This window comes from Stigmatopora argus, chromosome 7 (genome assembly GCF_051989625.1).
Source record: "Stigmatopora argus isolate UIUO_Sarg chromosome 7, RoL_Sarg_1.0, whole genome shotgun sequence".
Lineage (NCBI taxonomy): Eukaryota > Metazoa > Chordata > Actinopteri > Syngnathiformes > Syngnathidae > Stigmatopora > Stigmatopora argus.
In genome coordinates, this window is record NC_135393.1 from 11,733,069 (window position 1) to 11,754,033 (window position 20,965).

General features: G+C 40.7%; 3 protein-coding genes across 5 annotated transcripts; all 3 read left to right on the forward strand.

Annotated features, from left to right (window-relative positions):
* Positions 1-370: 370 nt before the first annotated feature.
* LOC144077386 (putative ATP-dependent RNA helicase DDX5) lies at positions 371-6,221 on the forward strand. The gene is made up of 13 exons (XM_077605094.1): positions 371-541; positions 1,005-1,185; positions 1,277-1,373; positions 1,485-1,618; positions 1,728-1,793; positions 1,989-2,130; positions 2,217-2,377; positions 2,470-2,642; positions 2,716-2,826; positions 3,072-3,133; positions 3,690-3,749; positions 5,090-5,311; positions 5,422-6,221. Exons 1-13 carry the CDS (start codon positions 501-503, stop codon positions 5,865-5,867), a joined length of 1,896 nt encoding a protein of 631 aa, XP_077461220.1. The 5' UTR covers positions 371-500; the 3' UTR covers positions 5,868-6,221.
* Positions 6,222-6,493: 272 nt separating this feature from the next.
* Positions 6,494-10,333, forward strand: polg2 (polymerase (DNA directed), gamma 2, accessory subunit). Of its 3 annotated transcripts, none has more exons than XM_077605096.1 (9): positions 6,494-7,633; positions 7,723-7,831; positions 8,703-8,808; positions 8,873-9,058; positions 9,151-9,288; positions 9,375-9,455; positions 9,540-9,640; positions 10,064-10,133; positions 10,202-10,329. In XM_077605096.1, exons 1-9 carry the CDS (start codon positions 7,165-7,167, stop codon positions 10,283-10,285), a joined length of 1,344 nt encoding a protein of 447 aa, XP_077461222.1. In that variant the 5' UTR covers positions 6,494-7,164; the 3' UTR covers positions 10,286-10,329. The 3 variants fall into 3 exon arrangements, with proteins under 3 accessions (XP_077461222.1, XP_077461221.1, XP_077461223.1); XM_077605097.1 differs by having other exon boundaries at positions 6,892-6,927; positions 7,368-7,633; positions 10,064-10,333; XM_077605095.1 differs by having other exon boundaries at positions 6,500-7,633; positions 10,064-10,333.
* Positions 10,334-10,826: 493 nt separating this feature from the next.
* Positions 10,827-20,063, forward strand: srp68 (signal recognition particle 68). The gene is made up of 16 exons (XM_077606022.1): positions 10,827-10,999; positions 11,367-11,433; positions 11,664-11,777; positions 11,901-12,096; positions 12,776-12,858; positions 13,171-13,280; positions 13,385-13,464; positions 13,551-13,691; positions 15,604-15,702; positions 15,801-15,865; positions 16,488-16,641; positions 17,044-17,138; positions 17,210-17,339; positions 17,428-17,503; positions 17,586-17,638; positions 17,931-20,063. Exons 1-16 carry the CDS (start codon positions 10,912-10,914, stop codon positions 18,156-18,158), a joined length of 1,779 nt encoding a protein of 592 aa, XP_077462148.1. The 5' UTR covers positions 10,827-10,911; the 3' UTR covers positions 18,159-20,063.
* The last annotated feature ends 902 nt before the right edge of the window (positions 20,064-20,965 follow it).

The following is a 20,965-nucleotide window of genomic DNA, read 5'->3' on the forward strand; positions in this document are numbered from 1 at the left end:
CGTAAATATTTTCAACGATACAAGATAAATGTACAATACAAACAAGAGGGGTGAACAGTACACACACCACCACCCCGACAAAGCACAAGTACAAACAAAAAGAATAACAATTAAATAAATAAATGGATGGATAAATAGATAAATAAATAAATTAAACAAAATACAAGCGTCAAAGTGTTTTGGTCCTTGCAGCGTTGCGGTTCAGAGATAAAATCGTTTAGAAATATTTTTTTCCAAAAACATCAAAATGTGCTCTTCGTTTCACAAACTTTACACTTAGAATATGACATTTCTCCAGAATTAACATAAAATGTATGTTTCTGGGGCGCTTGCCCTTCGCGCAATTTTACGACGCGTGACGTATTTAGCTATTCCGCTTCTGTGTCGTCACTTCCTTCTCTTCCGCTGAATCTTCCTAGCTACCGTCGTCAATATTGTTTACCAATTCGGTACCTTTAGCGTAACTTTATATTCGTCTACCGTTGTTATTGTGGTACACAATGCCTGGATTTTCAGACAGAGATCGTGGCCGAGATAGAGGGTAAGTTTCTCGCTGCTTTATTATTTTTTCGTCCACCTTCCTTCTACAAATGGCTGCCAACGTCAGAGGCCGCTGCTACGGTGAAAACACCACTGACCCTGTTTGTTCGTTTCTGTGTTAAAATGAACATACCGGGACGCATGTCTATGCATGTCAGGTGATTGCAAACTGAAGTCGTTGGGGTTGTTTAACTACACGAACGTGTAATGGGGGGAAAATACTACAAACGGCAGGCTTATCTTAACACGGATGTATGACGCAGCAGCCTCTAGCGTCAAAGCACATTAAATTGTCTGAAATGCTTAGTTTGTCCATTAGGCTATTATTAGTTCATTTTTGTTAAGAAGGTTACACGTGTTGAATACATGAAATAGATTAAAAATATGTTCTGTGTTGCAGACCCCTATCTGCTGAATGAGACACTTCCTCATACTAACTGGGTCCGATGTGTGTTCTTCATTAGATATGGTGGAGGACCTCCTCGATATGGAGGTGGTCGAGGAGGCGGCAGGGGTGGACCTCCCCCGCCAAAATTTGGCAACCCTGGTGAAAGGCTACGAAAGCGCCACTGGAACCTTGATACGCTTCCCAAGTTTCAAAAGAACTTTTACCAAGAACACCCTGATGTCACTCGAAGACCAATTGTAAGCATTTCTTGGTTTTCTGGAATCTTGTTCAGGGCTTATTCCACCAAAGGAGTATTGTTAATATCTTCTCGCTTTTTAACGTTTACAGCAAGAGGTTGAACTGTACAGAGGAAACAAACAAATCACAGTTAAAAGCCGAGAATGCCCCAATCCAATTATGAGGTTCCACGAAGCGGCATTTCCAAGTGAGTATATTAAAGTTATTTCCCAAGAACTCTTCAAATATTCACTCGAGGGTTTACATTGAATACCAAATAGAAAACTTGGCCTCTAAATCTGCCTTTTTTGTTTCACAGATTATGTTATTGATGTGATCGCCAAACAAAATTGGGTTGAACCAACCCCCATTCAGGCTCAGGGGTGGCCGGTTGCGCTCAGTGGCAAAGACATGGTTGGCATTGCTCAAACTGGCTCAGGGAAGACTATTGCAGTAAGTAATAAAACAGGGAAAAGTCTGAATTAGTGATTTTTAAAACAAGCGTCTCATTTAGAATAAATTTTCATGTTGCTAAAATGTGTGCATCCTCTTTATTTTTCAGTACCTTCTGCCTGCTATTGTGCACATCCAACATCAACCCTTCCTGGAACAAGGGGACGGACCTATCGTGAGTAAAACATCCGCAAAGTTACTAAATATTTGTATTTTATTTTTTGGGTTCAAAAGCAGCTATTCACATTTAGGCCATGAATTATAAATTCTAATTTCACCATTTTTGTGTATATGATGCCCACGTTATTTTTAGAGCAACCGCATTGGTGAATGCACCTTTTTAGACATACATACTCCTGTTTTTTTGCAGTGCTTGGTTTTAGCGCCTACACGTGAGCTGGCTCAGCAGGTGCAACAAGTTGCTGCTGAATACGGCAGGGCCTCCCATCTTAAGTCAACATGCATTTATGGGGGCGCACCCAAAGGACCCCAAATTCGGGATCTCGAGAGGGGTATGTTACTTTAGTTCTTTGTGTCTGGGGGCATTTCTAGAAAGGAGAAAAGTTTGCAAGAACCCCTATTTTTCATTTTGTTCAAGGAGTTGAGATTTGTATTGCTACCCCGGGTCGTCTCATTGACTTTCTGGAGTGTGGGAAAACCAACTTGCAGCGTTGTACCTACCTCGTGCTTGACGAAGCCGACCGCATGCTCGATATGGGATTCGAACCACAGATTCGCAAAATCGTGGACCAAATAAGGGTGAGAACCTTTTTTGGAAATTTATTCCCATGTTAAATGATAACTATTTACATTCGGTGGGTTGTGCTTTTTTTTTTCTGTCGTCTTACCAGCCAGATCGCCAAACCCTGATGTGGAGCGCCACCTGGCCCAAAGAAGTACGACAGCTCGCTGAGGACTTCCTCCAAGACTACGTGCAAATTAACATTGGAGCACTTCAGCTCAGCGCCAATCATAACATCTTGCAGATTGTCGATGTTTGCAATGACATGGAGAAGGAAGACAAGTAAGTAACAAGGCATCTGGAGATGAAAGTTGAAGCTACGTTTTAGCTAAAGAGCCACCTTTCTTCTTTCCAGACTGCTTCGCTTGCTGGAGGAGATAATGAGCGAAAAGGAGAACAAGACAATTATTTTTGTGGAGACCAAAAGGCGCTGTGACGAAATTACCAGAAGGATGAGGAGAGATGGGTAAAGTGGGATAATGCAAGTTCTAGTAATGCTTTATTGGACCAAGGCACATATACTATTTCCCCTGAAAAAAATAACATAGCAAAAACAACACCGAACATACACAGCAGGTCTCAATTATGATGATTTTCTTTCAATTTAATCACATTGTTAGTTTAAAATTCAGATTTTGACTTTCACATTACGTCGCTGATTTAGATGTGCAGGGATTCAACTCTGTTTTATTCTGACTCTTTCTCACACAGGTGGCCAGCAATGGGAATTCATGGAGATAAGAGCCAGCAGGAGAGAGACTGGGTCCTAAATGGTGAGAATCAAGAATAACTTGAGCTCTTTTAATGCTCATTTTCCACTGCTTGGTAAATCTTTAGCATAATTTTGATCAAAAGCTGGTAACAAATCACACTAAAAGAGAAACAATAGTTCCTACAAGTGGATTTGTTGGCAAATTTTGGTCAAATACAATTTTTTTTTCACATTCTCACATGGCAATTCCGTACAGTGGAAAAGCGAAGTACAGTAATCCCTCGAATATCACGATTAATGTAGACCAGACATGGCCGCGATAAACAAAAACCGCGAAGTAGGATCACCCCTATTATAACTACCTTTTTTTTTTTTTTTCAGTGCTGAGTCCTAGTAGCAAACGGAAGACAGGGTAGTGGCTTCTGCTTACGAGTTTCAGCATAGATTTTCCCATTTTTATGAACCTTTAAAAAATATACTTAAAAAAAAAAAAAAAAAAAAAAAACATTTCGCAAGAAAAAAATCTGCAATGTAGTGAAACCGCGATATTCGAGGGTTTACTGTATACACTTGTAATGTTCCCCTGATTGAATTCCACGTCTCCTCTCTCCATTTAGAATTCCGATACGGCAAAGCTCCGATCCTCATCGCCACGGACGTGGCTTCCCGTGGCTTAGGTCAGTTTGCCACCAAGCGGCAACGTTACCCGCGTTTACACGTAATTTAAAGAAAGTCTTTTTGCTTTCTTTAACTTCTCTATGCATTTTCTGAGTTTTTCTCACCTTAAGGTGGAGTCTTTGTGGCAGGCACTAGGCATGACAGTCCCAGGCCTGGAGAGGGAGAAGGATGACATATTGGAAGTGCTCAACTGGCTTGCCACCCAGTGGGCCTAGAGAGGTGAAAGCTCTTGTGTGCCAGTGATTTTTGTTCAGAAGGCTCTGTGGCTAAGCCTTCGTCACGTCTGTTCTCTGTCCGTGGATTTCGTCCGACAACTGCCATCCAGCTGTTTCCGACTCAAAACATAGCCGCCCTACGAAAAAATGCTTGCCGCGTGACGTCGCGTCGGAGAGCGCCGTGCAGTACCGCTAGATTTGGAACGATTGCTACCGCCGGGAGCTTGTCTCGGCGTAACGCGGGTGCTCGTCGAAGCTTTCGGTCGCCTCCTGTTCCCGTGAAAGTGCTGGATTCCTTCAAAATGGAGAGAGCAGTTTTGAGAACTTGTATTAGTCTCTGCAAATTAATGACCTGGCACATGTGCTTAGGGGGTTAGTGAGGAGAAAGAGTGAGAGACAGCTTAAACCAAAGTTCCTCCCTCGCCTGTTATTTCATAGTCATGTCGAGACCTGCCAATGACAGACATTTTCTCAAGTGAACGATGGCTTCTTGAGACCTCTTGCCTCGATGACTCTGATGAAGTGGGAATTGCTTTTGGCCGGGGGTCCCCTCATGAGTCAAAGTTGTCAAGGGGCCCCTGTCAATTGAAAAGCTGATCTTGACAAGGTGCGCAGTGTGGCTTTTTTTTAGGGTGTACTGGGGGAAAAAAGTACCACTGAATGGTCCCAATATTGGCATATGAGGAGCCCACAGTGCATATCCTGGCCCAAACTGCGTAGAAGAAGCTCCTGGATGTCACTTGACAACATGTAGGGGATTTGGCTGCATTGGGAAAGGACTAGTGAATGCATACTCCTTATGTGGTAAGCCTTAAACCATTTGCATTCTCCCTTGGTAACAAAGTGGGGAGCGATTGTCTTCTGTTTTTCTCCTTTTTTTGGGATCATTTGGACCATGGTAAGCAAATGGAGTGTGCATCGTTTCTCTCTTCCCACAGTAGTTTTCCCATGGGGTAAATGTCAAATGCTGGTGTTTTTAACTGGTTTCCTCGACAGCCTAACCAGCACCTTCCTCCCCAGCCTTCACGGTTGCTAACTGTTTGCTTTGGTCTGGCTGTTGTGGTGTGCAAAATCCCCGTTTGGCCTTCCATATTTCGTTTTGCCACACTGCAACACTTTCACAGATGTGGAGGATGTGAAATTTGTCATCAATTATGACTACCCTAACTCCTCCGAGGATTATATCCACCGCATTGGACGCACAGCCCGAAGTCAAAAAACGGGCACAGCCTACACTTTCTTCACCCCCAACAACATGAAACAGGCTAATGACCTCATCTCGGTGCTCCGGGAGGCCAATCAGGCAATTAACCCCAAGCTCATCCAGATGGCAGAAGACCGAGGAGGTAGGAACTGCATTTTTAGTTGCCAGATTTTTTGGGACTATCGCATTGTTCGTGACGAATGGTGTTTGTTCTTGGTCTCTGATCAAGTAAAATTCTCTTTAAAAAAACAGGTCGTGGAAGAGGAGGACGAGGTGGTTACAAAGACGACCGTCGAGATAGGTATTCTGGAGGTGTGCGGCGTGAGAATTTCGCCACCGGAGGCTACAGGGAGAACGAGAGAGGGTTTGGAAATGGGCCAAGAGGTGGTGGGTATGGAGGCAAGGTGCCAAATGGTGGTGGATACGGTGGCAACGGCGGTGGTAACTCGGGCGGCGGTTATGGCAACAATTACAGCAATGGTCAGGGTAACTTTGGTGGTCCGTCCAATCAGCCGGGGGCCTTTGGGAACCAAAGTTTCCAGGGCCCCTCTCAATTTGGGGGCATGCACAGGCCTTCCCAGAATGGCATGAACCACCCGTTCCCTTACGCCTCTCAGCCGCCACCGCCACATGCTCAACAGCCACCTGCCCCGCCCCCAATGGCGCCCTACTCCATTCCGCCACCCTATGCCCAGTAGCTTGCTACTCACTTCATTGAATGCACTTGTTTTTCCTTCTTTTCTTTTTCTTTTGATCAGTCAACAATAAGTGACACATTGTTTATATTTGACGTTGTTCTAAATATTCTTCTGTTTAACTCTGTTCTTGCTTACAGCAGGTTTTGCAATTATTTCGGTAATACATGAACTTCCCGTACAGTGCCACGATCATGTGCTGGACTTTTCCTTGTTTGTTTTTGTGTTACATTACTTAGTTGTATAACTGGGTAATGCGTTGTATTGAAATGGTGATACAAATTCGTGTAAGTATGGTAATCAATATTTAAATGGAGCACATGTCCCTTTTTTTCCAATAAAGATAATAAAGAGGGAGACTTGTCTTTTCTAGGGGAAAGACAGTATAGATATACCACATAGTGTTTTGTAGAAAAAAGTTTTGTTTTTTTTGACTTAGGTTTCAGTTGATCAGACCAATTTTAATACCACACAAAGACAGTATTAATATATAAAATGCAGTTTCTAAATGAGGTTTTAATATTTTAAGCCACAAAATAGTCCAGACTTACATGTCCCTATCCAAAAAACAAAGTTGTCCTCCTTTGTAAATAAAATAACTTGGACACTGCATTTTTTTTTCTTGGGTTGTTTCTGTATGATATTCACATTGGTTTGATGAGCTGAAACCTCTGATGAATATGCAAATATAAATAATATTTTTCCTATTTTTAATCCGTACATTTATAGCAAGATGGCAATTGAAAAAATGACCATGTACTTTTATCAACTTGGTTGTTTTAGCCTGGAAAAAAATAAGCATTTTAATGATGACTTTTAAGTACCCAAGTAACTATTCCATGCACAAATAACTATTACCCTTGGATGACACTTGTCATAAGATACAATATTTACAAATAAATGAAAGGTCAATTTTAAAGTAGCGCATTACCGTACGCAAACAAGCATTTGACATTCCTTTAGGTGGCGCTGTGGAATAGGCACACACAAAAATAAGGTCAAAGATCTATTCCGGTTTAAAAGTCGCCGAATTTAAATGACAACACGGTGCTTTTCACTCTTGGTATGACTTTTTAATTTTTTAAAAATTAAAAATAGGTTTAAATTTTCCAAAAAAGATCATCTATCTGGCTGAAGATGTTAAAGAGGTGTTTTTCTTATTTTTAAACCTGTACTTCATTCACAAGCGTTTTAAACAGATTTATTTCAGTTCAAGTGCTCTTTTAGGTATGTAATTGATCGGGAATATGTTCTGCTTTTGTATAAACAAGGGTGAAGTATTTGACATTGTTTGCTCACCATGTTCAGCCAGTTTGTAAGAAATGTTAACCCAAGTTCTGCCTTTGGATGGTCCTCACGTGTTGGGCACCAAACAAGAAGATGCTGCGATTCATCAACCGACTTGGACCAGGGGAGGATTTTGTTGCAACTGTTTGTGGACAGACACTTCATTTCACCGGGACACGCCAATGTAGAACTCTTTAAGCGTGGGGTCTTTTGTAGCTACGGCCCACTGGGCACCGAGCTGAGGGAGAATGTGCTGAGCCAATGGTGGCGTTCGATGTCTGGATCCAAAGAGCAAGTGTTCGGGATCAAAACGTCGATCAGCAGCAACGTGCGTCCTGATGCGGATGGGGGGCGGTGGGGTCACCCGAGGCTCGTACAACCTGAAGATGTCCAGAACAAAATGGAGTTAGAGCCCAGTGAGGAGCAGAATGTCCACATGTTTCTGCAAAGATCACCCAAGTTGAGAAGCAACCTCATTCAAGGTATGTGTCCAATTTCACTGTTGCTGTTGTTTTTGTTGTGTATATGAAAATGTTTTTGAATCCATTATGATTCCTGATTATTTTCTAAGGAGCTTTGGAGCAGTTCATCCCCTTGTTTGACTTGGTGAACAAGAAACTCCCATTTGGCATTGCAGAGACGGGAAGATGTTTCCAACTCTCAGAAGATGGCTCTCGCTGGTGAGACTTTGACTCTCAACTATCGTGTTTTCATGCATTTTTATTACCTCTCTAAACACATCACATATCTAAAGTGGCATTGTTTAATTTGGAAAATGAACAGTTCCATCCAGACTATAACAACAGATGGTTTCAGGCACAGGTGTCAAAGTGGCGGCCCGGGGGCCAAATCTGGCCCGCCGCATCATTTTGTGTGGCCCGGGAAAGTAAATTATGAGTGCTGACTTTTTGTTTTAGGATCAAATTAAAATGAAGAGTATATATGTATATTAAATTTCCTGATTTTCCCCCTTTTAAATCAATAATTGTAATTTTTTATCATTTTTTTCTGTGTTTTTAGTTCAAAAATAATTTTGTAAAATCTAAAAATATATTCAAAAAAGCTAGAATAAACATTGTTTTAGATCTATAAAAAACGGAATATTCAGGGCTTTTAATCCAGTTCTTTTAATCCATTTATAAAAAAAAAAAATCTAAATATTATATCTAAAATGGTCCGGCCCACATGAAATCAAGTTGACGTTAAAGCGGCCCGCGAACCAACACGAGTCTGACACCCTTGTTTTAAGGTGATCTGAATCGTCCGTAACCTCCTTGGACCTGGTGTCCACGTGTGTGGACATCACATTTTTGGTTGGCACAAGACTACAATGTTCAATTTTGGACTAAAGGGTCCTGGCGTCCACTTATAATGTGGACATCATTTTTCTCCGAAACTACATCATGTAAAAAGATCATTCTTGTTTTAACACTCATCAGGTCCCAATTAGCCCAAATATCAAAGAAAAAATAAAAATGCATGCCTTGCAAGAGTTTGGCTCTTAAGAGGTTAAGAGTGCTGATCAAATTCCAAAGTGACTTTTTTTGTCAGCCCAGAAGAAGTCACACAGGCCTCGCTCATCTGGTTCTGCTCTCCTCGCACTTCTTCACAGTGGTTGGACCACTGGGTTCGACAACGACTCAGGTGGTGGAGAAAGGTTAGTCCTGTACTTGTGATAGTCACCACAAATATCTTTGTCTAATCTATTTTGTGTTTGCTAGTTTGCCCACGCTCCATCAGACTTTAGCAGTAGTGACCTCCCTCAAGATGAACTCGAGGGGCCAGTATCACGTGGTGTGAAGATCTTGTACAAGTTCCCCTGGGGTCAGGAGCCCTTGGAAATTTTGTCGAACCGTGGAGATGGAGAGCTGTTACAGATGTACAAAGGAGTTCGTTCCAAACTCCTGGTCGGTCATCAATAATCTTTCCATACAAACAAGAGATGTGTTGTTATAACCATCCTTGATCAAGCTAATCACTTGCTTTCATTGTCTTATAGAGCCGAGATGGGCGCAAGTCAATTCCTCACGTACTTTCAATAACTGGGAACATTGATCGTGGTTTGTTGGCCTTTCTGTTCAATTCGTTGCAGTTGCACAAGAGAGAAGCGGCTAAACAGAAGCTACAGCAGAGAAAGGTAAGGTCATTCATAAAATGCGCCATTATGTTAAAGAGTTTTGAAACATTTTTTTACATGTCTTATTTCAACATATCACATTCTAGGTTCTGAAATTACATCCATTATTGGCTCCAGTCAAAGTGGCTTTGAGTATTGGTCGGGGAGCCACCACGGAGCTCAGGCAGGTTAGATAAACACTTGAGATTGGTTACTGTACACTTGTAGAGTGATGTATGTTGGGTAATGTTTACTGAGTTTATCGACATTAGGTCTGTGAAGGCCTCCTGCGGGAGTTGAAGGAGGGCAAAATATCTGCTTGGTCCGGATATCTTGAAACATCACCCAGCCCATTGGAGCAGCTCAACTCTAAGTAAGCATGCTTTCTAGTGGAATTTTTGTACAAATCGGAACTTTCCTTCAACTAAGGGTGGGCGATCATATCATGATTTAAAAATGAGTAAATACAATCACGATGTTGATATTATCATGATTCTTTTTTTGTTGTTGGATTGCTTATATTTGCTGAGCAGGTTTGAAGTGTCCAAGATCAATGTATCACTTAATGAGAGGTTTTTACAGCTTGTTCCTGTCCGGCACGGCAGCCATAAGAAGTTGTTGTGCTCATCATAAGGCTAAATATGTCTCAACAACAACATCAATTTATTTTATTTCATGGAATTTTACTCAAAAGCCCATTAACCCTAAATTTTGTGATCCCTCTATTATGTTTTACTGACGTAATGATTTTTCTAAGAGTCCAAAAGAATATTTGTTTGTGTTTCATGCATTACAGGTATGATGAAATGGGCATTCTTTTCAACGTGGTGGTCAGTGAGAACACGCTGGAGAGCGGCCTTGTGCAGGTGCGCAGCCGAGACACAACCATCAAGGAAACTATGCACATCTCAGAACTCAACAACTTCTTTTGCAGATATATTTCAGCGGCAGACAACATGTAAATAATCTGTATCAATTTTGCTACCAAACAATTGCCTACACTTTGCCAGAACAGTAATTTATATGGTGAAGATGCTAATAAATTAGATGGCAACAGCAAGCCAGTTTTTCAACACTTGTCCTTTTAGCTGTGTCACTTTCCACCTTATAGTTTTGTTTCACAGTTTCAATTTAATTACAGATTTAACTTCAATATTGCATTGGTTTAGACTAGTGATTGATTAATGCATTGGACAGCATATTGTATGGACAGATTGGGGTTCTTTCTCAATTGTAGAAATTACTGAAGCAAATTTTGCCCAAAAATAACAGGAAAAAGTCACAGCAAAAAAGGTCAATTAATTCACAATAATTCATCAGTTTAAATTATTCATGCTGTGTACATTTGTTTTTGTAAACCAAAATACTACTGCAATTCGGCACAGTTTCCTACATTGACTTCAACCTGTTGTACCCCATTATAGTAGACCCCAAGTTTGACCCAAACCTAATTCAGAAGCACTGTATCCATCTAGTGTTGAAGATGGGAAGTGCAAAGGAAAGTCTAATTTTAACCGTCGTTCTCGCGAGACTTTCCCAGACACAATTTGCCCCCTCCCCGCCGTGCTATTGGTCCACTGGGTCGTTGCGCGTGCTTGGAGTACTCTAGTCTGTGGCTACGCTGATTTTTGCTAGCTTTCGGAAATGGCCACAGTGAAGCAAAACGAAGCAAAAGATTCTTCCCTGGTGGGAAATAAGGAAAATTCACCGGGCGGGGGAATTGGACTTGAAAGTATCTTTTTCTTATGCTGTCTGTGTAGTGCGTATTTTAGGTGGTGTTTCACGCTCTGCGCTAACGTTAGCATCTTAGCTACGTGAGTCGGAGACTAGCTTAGGCTACGTGTCACACCGGAGCAGGCTGTCAATTGTAATATGTAAACTTCTTTTTCATACTTCCTTTAAAGTTGTTGACGACGTTTTATCTGTATAAAAAAGATCGCGCGTGTCAGTCTGATCATTGCCTAGTTTACGATTATTTTATTCAGGGGAACCAAACGATGCTCTAATATTGTACTAATGGTGAATACACGTGGCGTGTTTAAAAATAAATTAAATACTCAATTTTTGGAAATCTAAGATTCCTTAACTGTGAATCAAAGTCCTGCAAATCATAAAAGAGTCCCAACAGCTGCATGGATTGAGACATGGAGACTACCAAAGATACAGGTAGGTGCAAGATGTTTCTGGAAAATGGGAATTATTCCAATGAGATTAATGCTATTTCTACCTTTGACGGCAATAGGCGTTCAATCCATTTAAACTGGAAGAACTTGTCATTGACTGCCAGCTCTCCCAATTAAAATGGATTGGATATCTATTCCCGTCAACTGTGGAAAATGTTAAATGACATCGTTTGGAACCTGTTATAAATATTTACTTGACCTGATCTTTTGCAGGGGCTACTGTTCTCGTAGACTGCGTCGTCTACGCAAGACTCTTGGATTCAAGATGGGCAACCGGCATAAATTTGTTGGGAAGAAAATAACTCATGAGATGCTTTCAGACAACAGGTAGGTAAAATTAATTATATTCATGGATGAGTATTGGTTATGTCATATTTGGGATCGATGAATGAATGAAGATACATCATGAATTTGTTTGGAATGACTATGCAATGTGTTCTTCCATTTTAGGTACTTGCTACTGGTTTTGATGGAAGCGGAGCGTGCGTGGAGTTACGCCATGCAACTGAAGCAGGAGGCAAACACGGAGCCGCGTAAGCGTTTCCACCTTCTGGCCCGACTCCGTAAAGCCGCCAAACACAGTGAGAAGCTGGAGAAGCTGTGCGAGAGCCCCTCGGTTGATGCCAAGACAAAACTGGAAGCGCAGGTATGATCCTTTTTTATAGCAAAATTCTCGTTTGAAGCCCTTCAGGAATGAGCCCATGACAAAATGTATTGGGGATTTTGTTATGACATTAATTTAGGTCGACAGCAGAGAGCAGTGTTGGACAAAATGGCAGGCCACGTAAATAGTTAATAAGGAAACAATTTACTTTAGCCCATGTTTAAATAGTAGGACCCCACAGAACTGTGTAATTAAGAAAAAGTTAGCATTTTTCCTTTAAAGAACATTAGATTTCTCAGGGGAATTGAACAAAAATTGACCCACAAAACACTGCAAGTGTTTTTTAATTCTCCACAGTTGTAATTTGTGCTGTATTAACATCATTATTTGTATCTAATACACCTTTCAATTCCCCAAATATATGCAGTCCTCATAGGATTAAACTCATTATTTCACAGGGATAAGGGAAATGGTAGACTGCACCATATTGGCTAAAATGCTATTCACAATTCTTTTTGATCAATATTTGAATCATGTTTATTTATAGCAATTCAACAAGCTCGTAAAAACATCATTAATACTGAGTTTCTTTTGGTACATTTCATGTGTAGTTATTTTTAATCAAATTAGTATACATTTTAAGATTCCCTGGATAAGTGTGTTGTTTTCACGTTATACTGTCAATTGTCACTGATGTTGTTTTCATGTTTTAAACTGGAAGGCTTACACCTCATACCTTACTGGGATGGTAGAGTTTGAACTGCAGGAGTGGAAGCGTGCTATGGAGGCCTTCAACAAGTGCAAGTAAGGCCTACTTCACATTCTTTTTATCTGACCTTTCAATTGTTTTATATCCTCCTGACTACCAGGAAAAAAAATGTTGTCCAATCACATTTATTTTGAAATTCCCCAATCTATGTGAAGTAATTGGAATACTGCAAAAAAATAGGAATGTCCTCTATAGAGCACAAATGTGATCGGATGCACTGGGTGGGAGATATTTAGGTTTACAAATGTCCTCTACAGAGGACAAATTTGACCTACTCGTAGTCAGGAGGATATGTACATTTCATGATTCTAAAGGAAGATAAAAAAAAAATTCTCTTTATATTTCAGGACCATCTATGAGAAGCTGGCAAGTGCATTCACTGAGGAGCTGGAACTGCTTTATCGCCAGCGTGTGGATGAGATATCACCTAACATTCGATATTGTGCTTACAATATAGGTAAAAAGGTCATAGAGGGGCAAATAAATGTTTTTTTTTTTAACCCTAATCATGGCATCTACTGTCTTTTTCCCCTTCGCTCGCACTTTTTTCCTGTCCAAAAGGTGACCAGAATGCCATCAATGACTTAATGCAAATGAGACTGACAGGAGGCGTTGGAGGCATGATGGCAGAGAAACTAGAGGTGAGAACATTAATGTTGCTCCTAACGAAAGAGCGAAAGAGCCATTGCTTCCAAATCTCCCATCGGTCATTTTTCCTTATTTTCAGAGCCTCATCACTCAAGCGAGAACCAAGCAAGCGGCTACAATGAGTGAAGTGGAGTGGCGTGGGCGAAGCGTGCCCGTTAAGATTGACAAGGCCCGCGTTTTCCTCTTGGGTCTCGCTGACAACGAGGCCGCCATTGCTCAGGTCAGTCCCAAATCCTTTTGTGAAAGTTTTAAGGCGTTCTTCACCATGGTCGTGTCTTCTTTCGCGCCATTGAAAATGCAAAAGGTTCAAAATTTGTCAACGTGGATAATCAAACATGCATTGATTTTGTTCAACCCTTTCAGGGATGGTGGTCCCTATAGTAGATGTTTATTCAAAAAGGCATAATTAGCTCAAATCGTTTAGTGCCAGCCAGGTCACAGTGTGTGTTGTAGTAGTTTATTTTAATTATGGAATTTGGTATTGAAAAAACCTATTGACGGCAATAGACTGTTTTTGGGTAATTCTCACCTGTTTGAAAGTGACTGCTGTTCCCTTAACGCTTAAAGGGTGGCATCGTTCTCCTTCCTGTGTCCCTCGGATTTAAAGAGCCACCTCCAGTCATTCCTGTGGCCTTTGTCATCCACATTTTGTGGGCACTCCCATCACACCCTCTGGCAAAAAGCCCTATTCTTCATACAACTACATTCTCTACATATTAGTACACGGAGAAATGCATGACTGCACCCAGTTCGTCTGTGTGTAGACACAACGGTATTGTCATTTACTTTACTAACCACTATGATCAGACTCCAGGTCGCACCAAAAACATAGTGCTTTATGATAATAAACGTACTATTGTCATTATTGCAAATGATCTACACTATTATTACTCTAAATTACATGCCATAAGTTGTCATTCAGATATCTATCGTGGCATAGCTTTACCTCTAGATGTCAGTGTTTATTTTTTAGGGTGTTTCGGAAGACTGCGGACCTATAATGGGGCGTATTGGGTTATGAACTGGTCGCAAAACTGTTTTTGGCCATTTGGAAAGGCCATCAGCTCCCACTTATTGAAAAGGGAACCGTAGTACCCAGATAAAACCCACGCAAGCCCGGAGCGAACATGCAAACTCCACACAGTGAGATCGAACCAGAACTGTGTGGCCGACGTGCTAAGCACTCGCTCACCACGCCGCGCCCAATTTGTTTCATTATTAATGTGAATTGGGTCAGTAACAATGATATAAATGTATCCTAATTTATTTGTAAGACAAGATGTTCTTGCACGTACTTTTTTTGGTTCACGCCTACTTATATCATCGGCCTGCATGTGCCTCCTGCAGTGTAAAGCCATTGTGAAATGTCTCCCTCCCCTCATCAGTCTGCATTATGCCTGCAGCCCTCCTGCTGAACCACAAAGAATGTAAAACAGGTAGAGCCGGTTAAGCTAGGCGTAGCCTAGTTGTTGGTATGCAAGCCCGGGACTTAAAATACCATCATCACCCCTGAGGTACATCTCAGTAAAAATCACTATATACAGGGCTATCCTGTAAAATCACAAAAAATGCTTTCATTGGCAACCTGCTCTGTACAACTCTCATGTAAGTTAAGTCCAAAAATGAATCAGAAGCCTGCTGGCCTAGATACTTTTCCCTCCTCATTATCCAGCCCCTCTTCACTTGATCACCAACCATACATTCTTGCTTCAAGTCTCCTTTTTAAACATCTAAGACACCTTGGTGTGGTTTTGTGATTGACTTGGATGAGTTTGGAACTTTAATCAGGCGGAAAGGGAATGCAAGTGTTTCATGTGTTGGGCAACACCACGGCGTTCCAGCTGTCGGAATGTACACGTCGCAAATTCCAGCTCTGTGAAGGCATTTAAACTGGATTTTTTTTGGTGCTCGGTTTGTGAGATGTCATCAAATTTGGATCTGTGTAGACACTTTGCAGAACACACATTGGGTGCCATTGGTCACTTTAAAAAAGAAAAATAATAATTATTAGTATAAAACAAATATTTAAAAACCTGAAATGAGGTAAGTTAAAAATCAACTGTGGAGGATGGAATTTTGGGGCACTGGATTCAGGTTTGCCTGTAATCTAATATGCTGTTTCTCTTGAGAAGGCAGCCAATGAAGACACCAAAGAGCATCTGTATGAGACCCTTCTGGCCGAGTGCCGTGACACCATCCAAGCGGTGCGAGAGGAGCTCAAGACAGAGGGGGTAAGATCATGCCACCTCTACAATTTGTCCCTCCCCTCTTCCCAATTAAACTCTCTTTTAATTGACATTTTCATATTCCCACATTGCTGGTGTTTTAGAAGCAGCGAGAGAGGAGCTCTGAAGGAGAGAATTGCAAAGTGTCCAACATGCAGTTCCTGCACAGGTCATTTTCATTTATTTTTGTCTTCATTTTGTGAACTGGCTATTACACAACCACTGTTTTAGTGACGTATTCAGATCCACCTTTTTTGTCTCATTTGGCACTAGTTTTTTCCTCTGTTCTTTTTTTCTTCCCTCAATACTAGAATGTGTCTATATGCAAATTCTATACTTTTGAATTAGTGACCTAAAAAAATGATGTCAAGCACCATAAAAAATAGACCCTTTTTATGGCAAGTGACTATTTCTGGTCGTTAAAAAAAATTGCACCTGAAAGCGCAAACTTTCATCCAAGCAGCCAAATTCAATCTACAGAACATATGTATGTACATGTATGTTAATTTTTTTTTATGAATCCAAATATAAATTAATAGAATGTTAAACAGCTACAAAAGTAATAGAATTAGAATGGATAAATGCAGAAATATGCGCTGGTTCTGTTCCATTAAAACTCTAAAGCTATGATTCACTTCATCAATTCAGTGAATACTCTGGTTTCAGTGCCACAAATGGGGCTAGACCGGTCGCTGCCAGCCGCTCCCGGTCTAAATTGATTTGATGCCTTGAGGGCGTCAATGGTAGCCAATGACTGCTTTATGAAGATTTAAAAGGATCTTTTCTTCTAGCTACCTGAGTTACATCAAGCTGTGCACGCTGGTCAAGAGGAATGAGAGCATGGCGCACACGCTGCAGGCTAAGTTGAAGGAACCTGAAGGGGATGAGAATAAGAGGGGCCCCCGACCCCAGGACCTGATCCGCCTCTATGACATCATTCTGCAGGCAAGAATCTGAACATGCACCTGCACGGACTCTCCCAGCAATCCTGCATAGCCTAGTGGTGGGGGAAACCATTTTTGGGGGAGAAGAAAAATAAAAATGTTAAAAATGGAGGATATTTTGGGTGTATTCACACCAGGAAAGTCCACAGTTCTCTTTCTTTGGTGTGGAGTTATATACAAACTGAAATACAATGCAATTCAGTGCAATGGCAAAGAGCTGGGTCAAGGTCGCCCACCTAGGCCATCAAGATGTCGCCAATCTGCTTTCAAATGTATTGGGAGATGCGGTTAAGAATTGTTTGTTTTTACGTTCCTTTGTAGAACTGTTTTGGCTGTTGGCCCGCCAAGCCTATAAAGCTCTGCCCGAAACCCTGACGTATAACAAATGTTTCTGTTCCTACAGAGTTTGGCTGAACTCTCCTCCCTGCAAGGCCTGGAGGACGATCGTACCTTCCGGAAAGAGGTGTCTCTTAAAACACTGGCCTACAAAGCCTACAGGTCAGCTGCTGTACATGCGAGGAATACCTCACATACCTTTTGGAATTTACAATCTCCCCTTTTCCTTGTAGGTGTTTTTATATTGCCCAGTCTTATGTCCTGGTGAAGAAGTGGAGTGAGGCTCTGGTGCTCTATGAGAGGGTGCTCAAGTATGCCAAAGATGTGCAATCTAAGGCCAAAAGCTTGAACAATAGCCTTACGGTTAGGATAAACGTTATTCAATACTCCAAATGTATCCCACCATTATGGAGCGTTGGTGTTGTATTAACTTTGTCTGTGATATCGACAGGATCTCCCTGACGTTCAGGAGCTCATTGCCAAAGTCAATGCAGAAAAATACTCCCTTCAAGCAGCCGCCATTTTAGGTGAAAATTACATTTCATGATTGACGATTTTTTTTGTAGAACATTTTTGGAGAAAATCTGAGCATCTTTTTGTTTCTTTCAGACACTGGCGAGACCGTTGACGTTGTCACTCCACAGCCCGTCAAAGACAATAGGGTAAGCGAAAACAACTCGAAGGCCATTCTTGTCTGCAGATATTTTTCCCAAAAATGTTTATGCCATTCAGCTAATCAATCAGAAGCTTGAAAAAGCACCCGGAACTGCTGTGGGTGTGCATTACAACAATTATTGTTTTGTGATTTAAGTCATGTTAGCCATGCTAGTAAGCAACGTTATGTCCCTCGGTCCAAGCCATTTGCTCCCAACTCGTAGCTAGTCGAAATCGAGATTTGATTTCACGCTAAGTAGATTGGGGTTCAAGTTAACGTTGTCCTTGTCATTTCTTTAGCCTCTGTGCGACCGCTTGGAAACATTCCACCTCGACCCGTCCCTGGTGGGGAAGCATCCCAATCTGGTGCACTTCCCGCCCGACTTTCAGCCCATCCCGTGCAAGCCTCTGTTCTTTGACCTGGCTCTTAACCACGTGGCCTTCCCGCCCCTGGATGACAAGGTGGAGCAGAAGGTCAAGGGCGGCCTGACTGGCTACATTAAGGGGATCTTTGGATTCGGCAGCTAAAACACAGGAGAAAGGAGGTGTCGCTCGTTAAAATCATCTTTCATTGAATGGTTACTTTCAGTGCCTGCTTGCGAGACAAGCTGATGAAAGGAATGCCCCTACCAAACACCTTAATACATAATCATTTCCCCAGTGAATTATTTTGATATAATAATATAATAATAATCGGACACAGGCTTGTCATCATCATTGACTCGACAAAAGCCTAATTGTCATAGCACACTTCAAAAATCCCTCTAGTTATTAGAACCTTGTTTTTTTTTTGTTCTCCCTTTTCTCTTCCCAAGAGTTCACATGATAGTGCTACTCCCCGAAAATAGAACATTGGAGAAAAATAAATTGCAGGTAATCAAAATCATAGAAAAAAAATTACAAGCCGTTTTTTTTTTTTACAAAGATGTCTTTGAGCTCATCCCAAAGTTCCCGCAGCCTTGAACTGTCTCTGACAATTGCAAGGTTACAAAGTCAGAGACAAGGCTTCTCACTTGACAGATTTGTACAAGACAGTAATTAAATAACATCTGGGAATGTGAAAAAGAAAAGATTGTTACATTTCTCTTTGTGATATGAATCTATATGAAGTAATTGACAAAAAAAATGAACTTGAAGGTCATCCTTGTTCATTTCCATGGTGACCAATTTAAGATCAGCAAGCTTACTCTGCAGGGCAAAAAAATAATGGTCAAATTGTTTCAGTGTTTGCAATTGGCTTAATTTTTACACTTGTCTTGCAAAAGTGACTAAACCCCTGACATTTTTAATTGTATTTTTATAGTTTTCATAGCAAGACTGAAGAAATTGACTTTTGCTACAGTGCTAAAAGACTCTGCCTGCATCATGCATCCCAGTGTAAATTAACAGTACCCCAACTGCCAATCATTGTTGAAACAACTGGCAATAAAAGTAAGCGCAGTCTTGAGTGAAGATGTCGGATTTGCAAGGTATAAGAAATACTTGTACTTAACAAGCTGTACTCTGTATTTTACACTGTAGCAAGTGACATTTCATCAGTGGCATCCCAGGAAAGGCTTGAAAATAAATGACCGCATTTTGTCATGTTAATTCACATTTTGTTTTTAATTCAAAACAGGGTCTGCTACCTGATGACCAGGTTGGATAGTCTTAAATGTTTTAATAATCACAATTTGAACTCCATTATCAATATGTTCATTGGCTATGGAAATAATTTACTGTGCAAGAGAAAAAAAATGTTTTCTTTATTATTATTTTTTATCCTTGCACTTTTTAAATGCATATTTTGGCTCCTTCCAATCATAATGATGTGTTTGAATTTCAGATACAATGATTTCTCCAATCTAATTTAAAAGTAAAGGAAAAAACATAGGGGGAATTGTTTGGGGGGAAAATGCAGCCAGCCATAAACAAAAATGTGACACTGGTTGTATGAGTCCTTTTTTCATAGCAGAATACTTTGGCAGCAAATGTAATTATTAACAGCAAATTGTTTTTTTCCCCCCCAAACAAGCCGGTTCATCAAATTTTCCACAAACTTTTGCACAGTAATGTTTCCCAGGCCTTCAGAGTGTTTCTATATTAGCAATTTGACATTTTGAACAATTCTATTCACAATACAAGGGGTCCTCGGTTTGTTTGGTTTTCTTTGCTTGTGTGTTCCAATTTGTAATTTAACCATGATTAGAGTAAATCTAATCAGAGGAAAACCTATACGGCATCAATTTAGGGTGCCATCTTGTGCTTTGTGACGACATACTCTGCCACTGCGCAAGTTAGTTTAACGTGACCTTTGTAACCTCGAAATGTCATTTGTTTGCGACAATTAACGGCGGCCTACTCGCCATTTCCTTCTTTCATTGTAAACAATAATTTGTCCAAATGAGTCGTTGATAAGCAAAGACATTTAAATTAAAATATATTTGCATCGACTCTACGTTCGTGGTTACTTATAGAACGTCAATGTGACTTTAAAGTGCATTTTAAATTTTTATGTAAAAGCCGTGTGGGTGTGCGCAGTGTGTGGAATGCCTCAGCTGGGTGCGGATGTATGCAAATTTGTCTATATTTTCATAGCTAGAGTCCCCGCAAAAGTGTGTTTGTCGCTTTCTGGCTATATGTGGTCGTTTTTGCATTTTTAAATTAATTTTTTGGGGACCATATTAGAGGAACTATAGCTTTCCTCTGGAAACATGACAAACTTTGGCATCTTACTCACGTTAGGCTCATTCCAGCGTTGTGCAAAAATGCGCCCTGCCTGGATAAAGTGATAAAGGTCATTGTTTTCAGCTGGAGGAGATTGTGAAACGTTTGGGCTTCACAAAAAAAATCATCCTTCATTACAAATTACATTGCAAAGTAGTTGTTTACTGATATCTTAACTAGTTTTCCATCAATTTCTGGTGTTATGTTTAATGCTGATGACCACAATTCCATTTCTCAATGCTGACCTTACCATGAAGTCATTTTGTTTTCTATTTCCCTGCACTTTTGTGATAGACCAATTGTTACCAGAATTTAAATACTGTTGTATTTTTTAGCAAATTTATTGCATTGCACACCCTAAAGCTGAATTTCAGACAAAATGGGAGCAAAAGGTAAAGTCACACCTGTGTGCTTGTGACTGCTGCTCTGCTGCATTCTTTCTTTAAATGTTTCTCTTTTTGTTCATCAGGAGCTGTGAGTCACATTCCTTTCTGACTGATTAGTCATCCTTAATGATTCCTCTATATATTACATATCAAGGCAAGTATAATCCAATTCAATGTTTTGTGCATGAATTATGATTTTTTTTTTCAAAATTGACAATTTTCCACCTCCATTTTCTTGTGAAT